A 15,459-nucleotide genomic window follows, 5' to 3' on the forward strand; every position below is an offset into this window, starting at 1 on the left:
AAAATCTTAATGTAGGCTCTGCCTTTTGTGACCCTGCTTGTATGGCTGCTTGCATTTTTAAGCTGCTTTTATATCACTCAAATACAAATAATGAATGACAACATGCAACAAGGATCAGAGATGTTCTGTATTAGGAAGATTCATAAATTTAACTGAGAATATTAACCATACTTGTGATCCTTCACTGTTGCTGGTTTGTACTCACAATACCTACTGACAGATTGAAGGTGTCAGTGTTTTATCAATGTATCTATGGCAGCATTTCTGCTTGTGACCAGGATTCTGTGGTCTGGTGGCACCCACAGCTGAGGCACTCAGATGGCCACAGGGCCTTCTGCAGTGAGGCCATCACTAAGCTCTGGCTCTTTCCGAACCAGATGTGTGGATCAGCAGTCATTTTGATTATAAATGTAATAATACACTAACATTTTTGGCTGGTAATAAGACAATAGGCTGTTATGAAAAACCCACTGTTCTGCATGTGGATGTGTCAGTTTTATTAGATTTTCCTATATGCCATATCTGTATTAAAAGCATCATCTGTGTTACCAATTGTGCAAAACATGAAAATACAGTTGATAGGATATAAGTAAAAAGCCAGAACAGAAATGAACCTTAACCCAGAACTGTAACTAAAGAATTTCGAAGCCCAAAACTTCATTCACAAAGGAAGAAATTCCCAACTTAAATCTTCTATCTTGCAGTCTGTTGAAATCAAAGCACTATAGAGTGAACTAAAGTCTCAGTTCCAAAAAATAAACTAAAAGCACCCATTTAATTTTAGTCCAGATGTTAGTATTTTTCAGTGACATTCTTAATGGGAGTCTTTTTTTCCCACAAATCTCTCTAGCAAAAATCAAGGATATAGTCCTCACTGATACATTTTTTAATAATTTTTTAATGGTAAGGAACATTCTTAGTAAATCAAACTTCTAAAATGTTTTTATTTTACAATTACTGCAGGAAGAAAATTCTAAATTGATATCAATTCTCTAATGCAAAGAAATAAACCGTGAATTACACAAGTAGAAATGTACAAACTTTCCAGATACAATGCCATGCAAACTGGGACATTTCTTAAGGATGGAATGAAATAATATAATTCTACTACAACTCCTTTCTGAGTAATTCCACCTGTATATTGATAGTGCCTACTTTTATTAATAAATATTATAAAAGCTTTCCTAATGCCGATATTTTCCAAAAATAAATCATTCAATATCCAAAGGAAGTGCATCTAATTTTCTCCATCGAAGCTGAAATATTTTTACTGTATATACAAAGTATGATTATTACTTCTATATTTACTTCCAGTATAGATATATGATGGGATTTTGTTGCACTAATTAAAAAAAAAAAAAAGAACCAGAACTGATTTTAAAAATCTCATAAGTGCATTTACTTACATTAGCATTTACAAAGGTAATTCTATTCATTGCATACACCCAGCATACTCTCTTTGGAGTGGACTCAGTTTGTCAAACTCATGGCTCTTGTTCTGCTTGTAAATGAAGGAGAGCTAATATTGACCTTTGAGTAGCAAAATACCCTTGATTCATCTTACTGCAGATATGTAGTCTTTACCATTGTGCTAGTTAAGAATTTGGAGAATACTCTTAGACCTGCAGGTGCACTGTTGGGCTAAGGTGACCTAATATGGAAACCCAAGTGATACATCTGCTGGTTCATATATAAACTAGAATATTGGTTAATAAATAAGAACCTACTGAAGCTTGAATTGATTTTAATGACTGACTTGAGTCATTAACACATATTTTTTATTCAAATGTAGCATGTAAAGCCAATTTATGCATTAAGAATTTGATTATGGAGAGTAATAGGCATAAAATATAATACTGTGATGTTGTTACACTATTTAAAACCTGTTTTGAGAGTTAATGGATGTAGATGTTTTTAATAAATCATGTAATATATAATAAATAAACAGAAAATTGCTTAATCATCCCAAAGAAATACATGAAATAAATAATAAAACCATATATTGTTACAGCAGATCATAAACAAAGCAAAATGGGTACATGTTTTGTATTTTCATCAAGATGAATGCACAAGAAGATTGTTAAGGATAAAGAATCAACAAGACTAATTCTTGCAGTCACGTTATCTTGATCCTCCAAACATCTCATCTGACAAATGACAAATAACCCTGGAGCTGATACAGATGAAAAAATAATCAGCTGTGTTCTTAAATCTGAATTTACACAACCAGTGCATGGTAAAACAGCACACATTTCTAAGCCTATGAATCCCAAAACAATAGATCAAACAGAAGTGATGTATTCTTCCTTCCGATGTCTTACAGAAAGGCATTGTGTGCATACACTGAGCAAATTAAACAGTGGGCATTAAAATTTTCAGTGTTATCCTTTGTAAAAGCAATGGTGAGCTCTGTAATGCAAATAAGCTAAGCATAACTTTATGGTATGTTCTTTACTTTAACAAGTTAGTGTGTTTAAGGCATCTTCCAACATAACCTTATAAAACCAGGGCCTACGAGAGTTCTGTGCCATTGATTTGTGAGCTCTCTAAACAGGCTGACAAACACATGATATTAAATTCAATCTGAAATTATCCCAGAGTCAAACCTCATGCTGATCATGAATGATCCCTAAGCAAACCACATACAAATAAACTTCCGTTTATTAATCTCCTGGAGTTTCAGGTGTACAGGCAAACTTATGTGAAATATGCTCAGCTGCCCTGTTTTTCCCTCAGCTGATGTTTCTTTGGCTGTCTTCCTGTGTCATTTCTCTGCCTTTATTCTACATTGGGTGAGGAACTGGTGATAAATAAACTCTTGGAATCTGTGCTAGAAACATTCTGTAATTCTCTGTAATAAAGTAGAGAAGATAACAGAAGATCAATTTATCACTCTTAGACGTGTTTTTCAGCTTTGGACCCGTGTCATATATTGATGCATTTGTTTGCTATCATGCAGAAATGTCAGGCATGCCCCACTATCCCTATTTCCTGATGCATAAAAAATACTGTGCAGGCCCTCAAAATAACTCCAATAACTGAATTTCAGAAATGTAAATGTTCCATATATGCTGATAACTGCAAGACAGTTGTTCTGTAGTGAGCCCTGGATACAATGTCCTAGCATTATTTAGACTCAGACCGTCATGGAAAGCACTGTAGTTTTCATCCTGCCCACAGTCCCAGCCTCTCTTCCATTAAAAAGAACAGGCACGTAGCTGGGTAAGGGCTTGTGCTAACATAATTAGCTCCCTAGCATGGAGTTATGGCGTGGTGAGTGTGTGTCACGCAGCATACCAGGATTTATGCAGTGTACCAAGCCTGGCAGATAGTGCGCCTGGGAAGACACTGCATCAGCCATTAGCTGTCAAATATCAAGTTATGAAATTTAGTTGTATTCGTCTATCAGTGCTTATGAAATGAATCATCGTACCCATGAAATCTATTACTCTACTACTTCTTCTGTAGGAGAGCTATATCCAGTTAAAATAGCCTTAGCGCTTTTGGAAGGCCAGGGCATTCAGAAAGCTCAGGATCAGCCTGACCCTGGGAAGTGATACTCACAGGGCTGCTATGGAGCATGGTCCTTTACTGGAGCTCTTTTGAAAGTGTGGTAATGCAAAAATAATCATAGTAAAAATGGACAGCAAAAGCACTGAAAATAAATGGAATACATGGAATAAATTACTACCAAATGTACTAATAAATATTTATTTGTTTGAATAAAGATTGGAACAAATTTTGTTATACAGATAGAAGGACAGTCTCACCTTAAAGGCAAAACTCTTAAAACTTAAGCAAAAGGAAATATAAAACCAAAACCAAAAAAGTATAATGAATACTTCCACTATATTTCCTAGTTCATTTTCTTTAATTATTTACACAAAAAAGTTGGGAAACAGAAAATATGTAAAAGAGCTAACATTTCTCTTCATTAGATTACATTTTTATATGAGAGAAGTGATACCTAACTTGTTTTCAGAATGAAATAGAACAACCTAAAAACATTTTTTACAATACGCATAAAAAGGGGGAAAAAAAAGAGAACTAATGGGATTATATTTATACTCGTTTTGATGAAGATGCTAATCTTAAGGAGTGTTTGTGTTAAAAGGTTTTGGGGGAAACTTGAAATTTTTACTTTCCAGTCATCATTTATTTAGAGATGAAGACAAATCAGGAAATAAACCATCAGTGTCTCAAATCACAGGGGACCAAGGTTTCATTAAGTCAAATGCTTCTGTCAGATTAAAAATGAAGCAGATTTGAAGAGATTTGCAAAGTAGATTCCAAACATCTAGCTTTCTGCCTCCTTTAATATATATTTAAACAATTGTTTCACAGCTGCACAGCAGGTTTGGAGGAATAGTAAGTAAAGAGGAATTAGCAAATCACAGTTTTCCTTTTTGCCTTTTGTCATATTCCATTGAGCATTATCTTACAAAACTAATATTTTCCTTTTCTTCAAAAACTGTAATTTACAGCTGATCACAATTCAATGTGTATATGCTTACTAACTACTACACTGAGAGGTGCGATAGGTCTCAGACTGTTTTGTGAGTGATAGAAGTGAAACTACACTGTGTTCTTCAGTGATAAACCTATGGCAATGGCATTCAGTCACAAATCTTTATATAACAAAAATCATTACAAAGTTTCACAAATACATGAAACGAAGGATCCATATTAACTGTGACCCAAGATTGTAACAACAACAACAAAAAAAACCCAAAACAAAAAACCATTAATATTGCAGTGGAGATGCTTAGGAGCTTTAATCTATCATTTCTGTTGAAGAACCTGACTCCTCTATTAATAGCAGTAAAACCTTGGAACAGCTTAATTCATTCATATTTGGGATCTTTGACAATTTGGAAAATAAATATAGAATGTAACAGTTGTCTTTATGACATATGTTGAAAACAGAACAATTTACACACTAGATTCATGAAGGAATGGAAGGCTTTTCCCTTCAGCTAAGCTTTTCTTAAAGAAGCTCTCAGCAAACATACAAACACAGACCATGTACCCTTTTCTGTGAATCAGTCTTTACTACAAAGTGTTTTCTTTTAAGGAATAAATTGAAATAACTTACATGCGTAACTTGAACATGCTATCAGTATTTTAGAATTTATTACAGGTGGCCACATATTAAACAGAAGGGCAAGAGAACGCAGCATTTCACAATCTCTGAAGGTACTCCAAGATATTTGAGCAGCTACACAACACAGATCTCCAAAATCATTTCAGCAAAGACCCAAGTTGTTGAACCTACTTCACAAACATTACTGGGTTACCAACAGTACTCAGTATCCTACACATACATAATCTAAGTGACTAAGGAAAGTTATAAATGGGAGATTAAACCCATAGGCATTTTTTACCAAGATTTTTGTATCAAAACACTAAAATACACACGAAGTCATTATCTGCTGTCACCGTAGAAAAGAAAAAACTGCACAAATAAGAGAATCCATGCAGTTATATGACTGTGAGCCAAATCTTCTGCAATCCCTCTGATAGCTCCAGGAGTTAAATTCATCCACAAAATGTTGAGTAAAATTTGGTAGAAGAAAGATGAAATTCTAACAATGAGGTTTTAAAAGGCAGCCTGAGACTTTTAAATAAAATCTATGTGTTAGCTGACAGAAGCAATATCATGTTTGGCATGTGCAAATGGCAATGCCATTTCCATCAAATGCTGAAGAAAAGAGTAGGATGGAACCTCAAACCAGTAATTTCTCTAATTTCATATTCTACACAGTCCCAGTGTTTTCTGAGTTCCAATAGTATATAATTGAGATAATGAATGTGATTAACACTGTATTTTTCATGCTATGTTGTCTACTAATGAGGAGAAATGGAAAAGACAGTAAATTAAACAGAAACAAAAATGCGTTTTGGAATGTCACTTATCATACAAATCTTAACAGTATAGGAAGACTTAGGAAGACTATAAAAGGGCTGAATAAATATTTAAGAAAGGCAGGAGGAAATTTATATGCAAAGTACTATATGCAGTATTTCAAAAAAAAAGACTTTGTCCCAGTGTAGTTTTAATCATATATGAAGTTTAATTTTACATTCAAGCATTGGGAAAAATCTCTAAAGGTCATTTTGAGGGGAAAGCGTTTGTTGAGATTTCTGGGAAACAGTAAAATCTGTTAATAGAAATCACAACTGTTGTCATTTAACACTTTACATTGGAACATAAATGGATCTAAAAGCATTGCTATGGGCCATACCCCTGTGTATGTTCCCTACTCTTTGAAAGCCACTAGAGCTTGGATTACTGATAATATATACGGCTAATGAAATATCTCAGTGTGTGCTTTGCACGTGCTGTAGGTTAGCATACTTTTAACAGACACCTGCTCATAATACTAATTAGAAAATCTCAAAAGCTGAGGGGGAGGGAAAAAAAAGGTTATTTTGTCAGTAATTTCAGTACTAAAGTTAATTTCCATGAAGATGATAAATGACAAAACCAGGTAGGGAAATTTCTTATCCCACTTCCCTTGCAAATGAGTGTAAAAATTCAAATTAGCGTGTAAAGAGGAAATTGGTTCATAGAACCTTGGAATTTGCAAATGTTCATATGCTCACTGAAAAACATTGCATCTGCCTTCATATGTTTCATAAACAGGTACTACATTACTGTACCATTGACTTTGGTGTGGTCTGTACTTCCTGCAGCTTGTACAACTGCTAGTTGCAAATTATAAAATTCAGCTACAACTATTTGGAGAGACCACGGGTTATGTGGAACCAGAAAAAGTACTGCATCATTTCAAAAGTATCTGAAGGGTAAGCACATGTAAATCTGTTTTTCAGTGATTTAGCATGTGATAGTTGCTGATAAAAAGCAAATATTGTAAGTATTATGGAATTTAATTACTATAGGCTGTTATCATACCGCAGTCTGCATGAAGACTCTCCAGACTACTGTTATAAGGATCCTTTTACGCTCACAAATCAGTTGCAGCAATATAAAATATACAGTTAAATAACTTTTTTATTCTCCCAGTAAAACATACATTTAAATAAAAACTATTGCCTTCACAGAATCAAACCAACGATGAGCCATTTGGTGTTTTTGAAAAGCTCAGAACAACCAACAACGACCTAAGTCATATCCAGTCAGTTAGTGGAACTGCAGGTCAAGGTCCTTCTCTATTACCACGATGTGATTACACATAAATGTTAGCTACTCATGATGTCTTGAGCTGTCCATCTCAACTGCCTCTACAATTTAATGTCACTGGGTGTTACAATTCCCTTTCAAATAAGAAGTGCTACGTAAGAGAGTGTTGGCAAAAACAGCTAAAATCAGCTTTGTCAGTGTTCCAGAAGTTTTTGCACTCTTTATTATGCATGTAATATGTTACAAAAGACTGTTAACAGAGATTATTTACATCTAGTGAAGGAAGCTATGGTAGCTACAGTCTCCCCTCCCTGTTTTAAATGAGTTTATTTCCAGTTCAAGTACCTGTGGGTGTCTGCAGTTTCTCACTGTTGCTGTGTCAGAACAGCCCTAATATAGGTACTTCACAGGAAGGCTCTACCTTCACAGACAGATTTCTATGTTTTTTTTTTATCCCTGAATTCTCATTATATACTTAACCGTATGCACATTTATTCGGGAGATGTTGTCATTTTATGTTTAAATACAGTCCTGGATATGTAGTACATTCTTACAATCAGTATGAGAAAACGGATATGAAAATTAAATACAAATTCTCACGGGCAAACAAACACTGAGAACAGGAATATGGAAATTACTGAAAAGCGTAAGTTTAATTCCCTTGGAAACTTCACTCATGTATTTTCATGTATAGTATTATAAATTTTTAAAGCCCTGTATTGCCTGTGGATTCATTGTGCAGTATAGTATAAGAACAGACACATACATTGCAATTGTCTAACTAATTGCAAATTGTGTGAACGTTATATGTGTGAAAATTATCCACTTATCTCTTTCTATCTATCTCTTTTTATTATTATTTAACTTAACTTCCAGTTTTGAGATTGAACAGTTCCTCATGGGAAACTGGGATACCAGTATTCTAATTTTGTTAATGGTCATGTCAAGCTTGCTAATTAAATACCTCTCTAAATTTCTTCGTATCATCTAGAGACAAAATTTTTATAGCATTTCTAAGCATTAGGAGCAAGAACAGCTACAAAAATTCTATTTCAAACTAATTTAGTTGTGTATGGTTTTAATCCACACTGTCAATGCAAGTTAAAATAATTTTCTTTCAATCTCTGGATAATAAGGCAATGCTCTAAAGACCTGGTCCCATGCTGAGTGAAGTCAACTTGGATCGTGAATGAGAGCAATATGAGTAACGGGATGCATCTCATTCAGCTTCACTGTTCAAAGGGACTGCTTTCTGTTTAATAAGTGCTAGTACAAGTAACAGATTACTCATACTCAATATAGTCTAACAAAATCATTTGAACCCAAGTATTCCATGAATTGGAACAGTAAAAGAGGGATTTTATTTTACAGATAAAGTAACTATATTTTGTCCACCCAAATAAAAGGGAGGATTTATAATATCTGGTTCACAGCTTATAAAAAGGAAGAACTAATACACTGCAGACCCTTTTTGAGAAGTCACTTTAAGAAAGTTACTTTTCTAGCTGAACAGAAAAACAAACAAAACAAAAACAACAAAAAAAAAACCCCACCACTACTACAGTTTACCTACTTTATGTTATGACACATCATCCAGAATTATAGGCATTCCATTTTCCCCAAAGCATTTGATAGTAGTTTAACTTTTTCTGTGGTTGTTTTCAGTTATGCCTTAAAGTTCAGTAAAAGAACACCAGGAAATGGACATAAACCAAAACAGCTTCATCCGGTTCTATTACTTGTCTAATTTACATTAAACGGCATGAAAAGCACATGCCAGGTAAAGTTTCAGAATGTGATTGGGGTGGCAATGTGACCACCTGAATGCATTATACAGTAAGGCTTCAGAACCATCTCCGTGGGTGCAAAATTCCTTTCTGTTTGTGTGTGCATTGCATGTGTAATACAGTCAGGTTGTGGCGTTCATACTTTCAAACAAAGCAGAATATGAGAACAGTCTGCAAAATAACTTACAGGGGAAAAATTTCTTGTCTAAATTCACAAAAGTTATACGGCACCACAGTTCACCATTATATACTGCCATTAAAAGGGATGGCAAACAGATTTTGATATCAGCCATATACTCTTCTCCTTAACTTAGTTTTAAAATGTGAATGCTAACATCCATATAAAACACGTCTATAAATGCTTTACTTAATTTTTATAGTAAAATGAGAATTCAAGTTATAAAATTTCTTATATTATCTGACACATTAGTAGATAAACTCCTTTTTTCATATCCAATAAAGAATTTAGGAACCTGTAACTAGCTCCTAACTTTTAGTTTGCTCACAACTGAATAAATTAGAAAACAAAAGGTTGTATGAATCAATCTGGCCACCAGCTTAAACGAGCCTTGTTCTTCAGCTTACTCAGAGTATAATTTACCCTTCTTTCTGAAAGCTTTAAGAAAAGTGATAGGGAACACACAGGACAGAATATTAAAGAGACTGAACCTCAGAAGGGGAGAAAATGTTTTACGTTACCTCCTGGTTAGCAGCAGCGAGTTCTTCTTCCAGTGCAGAGACTCTTTCTAAAGAAACCCTCAGACGCTCCCTTACCTGGAAGAAAAATCAAAATATGTGCTGTAACATTTCTTCTATCAGTCTTTAAAATATATATAATCCTTCATATGCACTACAGTATGCCCTGCCGGTCTGTAGGTATGTGTGTTGCATCCTGTCATTAGACATATTCTGTAGTAAATGTTTAAACCTAACCATAGGAAAACGTAACCCACACAAATGGGTTTCAAACATTAAATGCCACACTGCTGTTCTACAGTTTGCATATAATACTATGTAAAACAAAGCAGGTGCTAATTTGCTTAAATTACATTACACATAAAATGTTGTTTACAAATGAATCAATGAAAAACAGCAGCAACAACAATGTAACACCTCTGAAAACATTTTTCTGTTGTTTGGCATTATCTCACGTAACTATAGATAACCTACGCTAGCAATGTAGGCACAAGGTTTCCAGCATGATTAAAAGGTAAATCTGACCTAAACTGAACTTCAGTGTTGTGTGTTGGTGACTTTATCTCTTCTGACCATAAAGGCATCCTATAACAACTCATCTGCTAATCCACACAACTTCATTAGACACGTCACGTTAAGTGACTTGACTACAACCCAGTAAATGGGCCTAAATTCAGCAGATATTTCTATCACCATTCCCGCCACACCATCCTAGATCCAGCTGATCATCTAAGAATGTTTAAGGCTGTAAGGAGTGTTTGAAGAGAACGTGAATGCATTCTGCTAGATCAGCAGATTCCATTGCAAAACAAAGCAAACAAAAAAACAGTCTGTCATATACAAGGAAACACTGCACATTTTCATGTAAATATAATTATTTTCAGATCCTTGACTAATATGGGAGATCCATAAAGGAATGTTTATACCCTAAAATTTTCATACTTTTCCCTGTGATACCTCCTAATCTAAAAAATGCTATTGCTTTTCCTACCATACTTTATTTTCTATTATTACTGATCACAGTGGAAGTCAAATTTTGCTAGAAGAGTCCATAAGTCTCAAGAATGGTGACCAAAGTCGTGTTCAGGAAAATAGCACTAAAAAGGAGAAGCTTCTTAGCCTTTCTGACCAATGCAGATCTAGTAGTACTTTTGAGGTTTTTGGTCCTCTTTACATATGTCAGCTTAAATTATTCACATAGATTATTGGAATACTATAATACTATAGTTTTATGATGTCCTAAACAATGTTGCTAGTCTTAAGAGCACAGAAATCATGACTGACAGAGATACCCAAAGGAACAAAAGTTACTTAAAGTCTCTTAACATATAAGAAATATTAAGATGTCTCCAAGATTAAGATTATTCTCAATCTTTTAGTCCAGTTTCTGATTTATTAATTTCCCTCCATTCCTTTCTATTCCTGTAGCACTGTAAGACTGAAACACAACTTTTAAGGTTTCCAGAGATGCACACTGTAGCTTAAATGGTCATTTCTAGTAGGATAAAATTATGTAATCAGCAGCTGAGCTGCAGTAACTGACTGTGTCTGTTCTTCACCTGACCCAAGTGAAGTTTAAGCCATCCTGACAGAGTATCCATTTCTTCTCTGGGCAATGAGTTCCAGTGCCTCACCACTCTCATAGTGAAGAATTTCTTCCTTATATATAATCTAAATCTACCCTTTTGTAGTTTAAAGCGATTACTACTTGTCCTACCACTGCACTCCCTGTCAAAGAGTCCATGTACATCTCTCCTGTTAGGCTCCCTTTAAGTACTGCAAGGCTGCAATGAGGTCTCCTTGGAGTCTTCTCCATGCTGAACAAGCCTGGCTCTATCAGACCATCCCCACAGGAAAGGTGCTCCAGCCCTCTGATCATCTTTGTGGTTCTCTTTCCTCTCTCTCTCCCCTCCTCATATGCTCTCAACCTTCCCAGAGGTTCCTGATTCCTCTGTAGATCCTAAAATGCGCTTTCTATATCAATTCCTGCTTCAATTCCCACCATAATTTCTGGCTCTCACTAGCACTCCACTGATAACTAAGGGTTGTAGTCCTGTCTCAAGAAGCCTTATTTCAACCTCTTATACAGTGCAAGATGTCATAATATAATTTCTTAATGGAGAAATGAGAATCATCTTTCTCACTTCAGTCTTCTTGGTTGTAAGGATTGCTGAGGGACAAGATGATGGAGGAAAATATCACAAGATGGTGATTGTTACCAGATGAAATTACATGCAATGAGTTTGTCCTTTTACTTTATGTCTTCCTAAAGTTTCCTAAAACCTTGTTGTGTTTAAGCCTGGGTCTTTTATAAATGAGAAGGCATGTGTTTAAAATATGTTTTAAAATGTTTAACACTTGTGTTTGCTTAGAAGACTGTTAGAATCAGCAAACCAACTAGGCCATGTTACTGAGGAGATGAGAGCTCCACAGGGAGCTGGAATCACAAAAAAATTATCCTTAACCTGTGTCACTGTAAAACTGAATCCTAGTGGCTTTTATGAAGACATTTTACAGTTTGAACAACAGTCCTTGGAAATAATAGGCAGATAGATGTTTCAAAGACAGTGTAGGAGACATTTTTTTACATGACAATTTAGAAAAAATAGGTAATTATTAATTTAATTATTCAGAATATTAAGCTATTATGTTCGAATAAATCCATATTTTTTTTTCTTGGCCTTTTGTCAGTAACAACACAGAACAGTATCAGCGTGAAACAAAGACAAAGCTGGAAATTGCTTTGACCTGCCTTGCCTTGCCTTCTCTTCCTTTTCCTGCTTTGCAGCTACACAGTTAATGCACTTTTTCATAATGACCTAAGTAAAATTGCAGTCTGATGGTCCTTATTTATTCTCCAACTATAACATTTTCTAAAGAAACTGAAAGCAACTCTGCCTTGGCACAGAAGTCTTTGATCTGAGCAGTGAACAACTAATTGAGACTCACATATGCCATGGTGACATTGGAAATGTTGCAACTAATTCTTCATGCTCAACCACATGAAGTGCTGTTGAAGTTGTAAAAGCTGGGGGAAAGTGTTCATTAAACCGGTGTAAAAGAGAAAACAATGCTACCTCAGTGTTACGATTTGAAGGAGAAATCTACAGACCAGAAACTGTAACTTTATTTATTAGTTTTTCTCTGTCCTAAGTGATTTCAAAATATACTTGGAGAATAATACAAAAGCTGAATAAAGATTTCAGGTTTTCTCATTCATATTTCAGGAAAAAACATACAGCTTACAAAGGACCATACTAATACATTTGGTATTCATATATTTTGAATATTACTTTACTCTAAGTATTATTTATTATTTAGTAATTGCATTAATTTTTTCCTGAACTTTATAAGTTCATATTGAATAAACTTTGAATCTAAGAAAGCCAAAGCCTCTGGAATTCACATAAAAAAACAAACTGCAATGAATTTTGCATTGATTCCCTCTTCAGATTTATGTTGAAGCAAACAAAACAAACAAAACCATCTTAATTTCTGACAGATACAAGAAAAGCTGTTCTAACTCACTGCCTTGTTAGTGAAAAAGGAGCAGTAACTGCAAAGTCTTTTTATCTGATAAATTTGTTTTGTTTTTCTGTTGATGCAATTTGTTTTCTCCATTCTGGAATTCAAAGACAGTAAGTGAGCAGTTCATAGAAGCAAGTGTTATTTTACTCTAATTGTGTTTATTACTCAAAAATTAATGTATTACCTACACTTCATATGGTCCTTCAATGTACTCCTATTTTCTTGGGCACTAGATAGAGTTTTACTAAACAAGGCTTCACAAAGTAACACTAATCAGATGTCACTTGACCTATCAAACCATGCTATAATATCCATTTTCAAAGAACTGATTCCCATTATGGAGCCACAGATACAGCAGAAAAGGTTTGCTCTCCTTGTTTCTAGGTATATCCAACACAGGCCCAAATGACTGGGTATTCTTCTGGCTAAGTGCAGCCCTATTATCTTGAAATTTAACATAGCCAGTGTCATGTTAGCACTGCTGTTGGTGCAAAATATCACCCATCTTCCTCTGTCTCTTAGCAACCACTTCCCACTTTTTTTCTTGCTGTCAAAGTCTTTCTCCTTTCTCTCCATATCTGCAGCCCACAAAGAGCTTTTAAAAACACTTGCACATGCTAGAATTGAATCAATTTTGTTCGTAGTGAATAAAAGCTCTCTTACCTACCTGCTAATGAATAAAAAGGTAGTGGTAATGTCAAGATGAATTGGTTGTTTTTGTATGAAAGAATAGATAGGTATACTTTTCTGACATGAATTATCTTAAGAGAACCAATGTTTTTCAAATCTTAGATAGGACAGTAAAAACCTGGTGGTTGCTTTTCTCTGTGAAGATCAGTTAGACATTTTGTCTTAACAAATCAACTAAAAATGAGTTTGGAGAAGCTGCATAAGTTCATTGTTTACAAATGTCTGTTTTAAAAGTTTAAAATCAAAAGTGTAAATCAGAATATAAAAAAAGCTGCAGAAAAATAAACATGTTCAGACAGGTATTAGAAGTAAATGAAAGCCATAGAATGTTGTATATAAAATCACATTCTTTTTTTCTACTTTTTGTCCTTCCTGCGTTACATACAAGGAATATGTACTTCCTGACCTACTCTTAAGCTCAATACCTACTTTAAATATGAAGTTAACCTAAGCTTGTGTTTTCTGTTTTCATGCTAACAATGTCTTTTCATGCGCTGTATTATATAAACTATTCCATATGTATGTTTAATATTTCATAATATTCCATAGTGCTCTAACCTTATTTGTACATCTTTCCCTTCCATGAAGTAAAACAAGGAAAGATATCAGCTACTTAGCAGCTGTAAGGAGCGTTTGAGACCTGAAGCACTAAGAAGTTTAGGGTTGATTAACTGAAGAGACGTTTCTGCACAGACCATCTTCCCTATGAATATCCTGTATTCTCTGATAATGAAGGATCTACTCCTTTTACACTATTCTAGTCTTACAGTAAATGCTGTGCTTAGTCAGTAAAAAAACATACCTGAAACTTAGAATATTTTCCTGGTAAAAAGTTTTAAGAGGAAGCCCTTTTCCATAGTCAAAACCATCTTTTTCTGTTATTTTACTCTCAGCTTGTATTTTTAAAATTTGAGAAGTCTACATTTTCTCACCAATAACCTAAAAACATACCAGAGACATAAATTCCATCCATGTTTATTTAGTACTAAACAGGGGAAATCTTTCTGGTAAGGGTAAGTCAGTATTACTGACTACAAAAGATAGCTAAAGTGATCTGTATTGCAGTGCAGTTATTGGTCATAAATTCCCAAGGACTTCTTTGAACTCATATAAATATTCTAAGTAAAAGACATATATCAAGACAGAAATATACAATAAGCATCAAAAGGCACAGTAAAGTAAGTTAGAGCGTATATTTTATATATATATATTTTCCATACTGTACCTTTTCATCCAAAGCCTTGTGGTGCTCAAACAGAGATTTCAGAGCTTTGAGGACCTCAACTTCACTGGAAACTCCTGAGGGAGACTGTGCTTGCCGTTTCACCACTGTCATCCTCAGTGATCTTTCGTGTCTTGAGACAAGGCACTCCAAATGCTCCAGCAATAGCTATTGAATTTTATAAAAAAGGTTATTAATTTCTGTTCACCTAAATGCCCTGGAAGTTCTAACTACAAAATGCATGGTACCAAATGGCAATTTTCTTGGCAACTTCTTTATGGGAGAGACTACTGGAATTACTGCCAAGATTTCATGATTCAAAATCAGATAGAGTAAGTACAAAAATTGAAAATCGACTCATAATTTAATTTAAAACTTTATGAAAAGTGAGA

The 15,459-nt window shown here is 34.6% G+C and overlaps 1 protein-coding gene across 21 annotated transcripts in view; it reads right to left on the reverse strand.

Moving 5' to 3' along the window:
• Positions 1–15,459, reverse strand: part of PPFIA2 (PTPRF interacting protein alpha 2) — a 301,624-nt gene that overhangs the window by 85,107 nt on the left and 201,058 nt on the right. For all 21 annotated transcript variants that reach the window (XM_040667681.2, XM_040667694.2, XM_040667691.2 and 18 more), the window contains 2 exons: positions 15,071–15,235; positions 9,631–9,705 (listed from right to left, as the gene is read on the reverse strand). In XM_040667681.2, coding sequence (XP_040523615.1) covers positions 9,631–9,705; positions 15,071–15,235 — 240 coding nt within the window. The remainder of the gene's footprint in view (positions 1–9,630; positions 9,706–15,070; positions 15,236–15,459) is intronic.

The sequence above is a fragment of the Gallus gallus genome, chromosome 1 (assembly GCF_016699485.2).
Source record: "Gallus gallus isolate bGalGal1 chromosome 1, bGalGal1.mat.broiler.GRCg7b, whole genome shotgun sequence".
Lineage (NCBI taxonomy): Eukaryota > Metazoa > Chordata > Aves > Galliformes > Phasianidae > Gallus > Gallus gallus.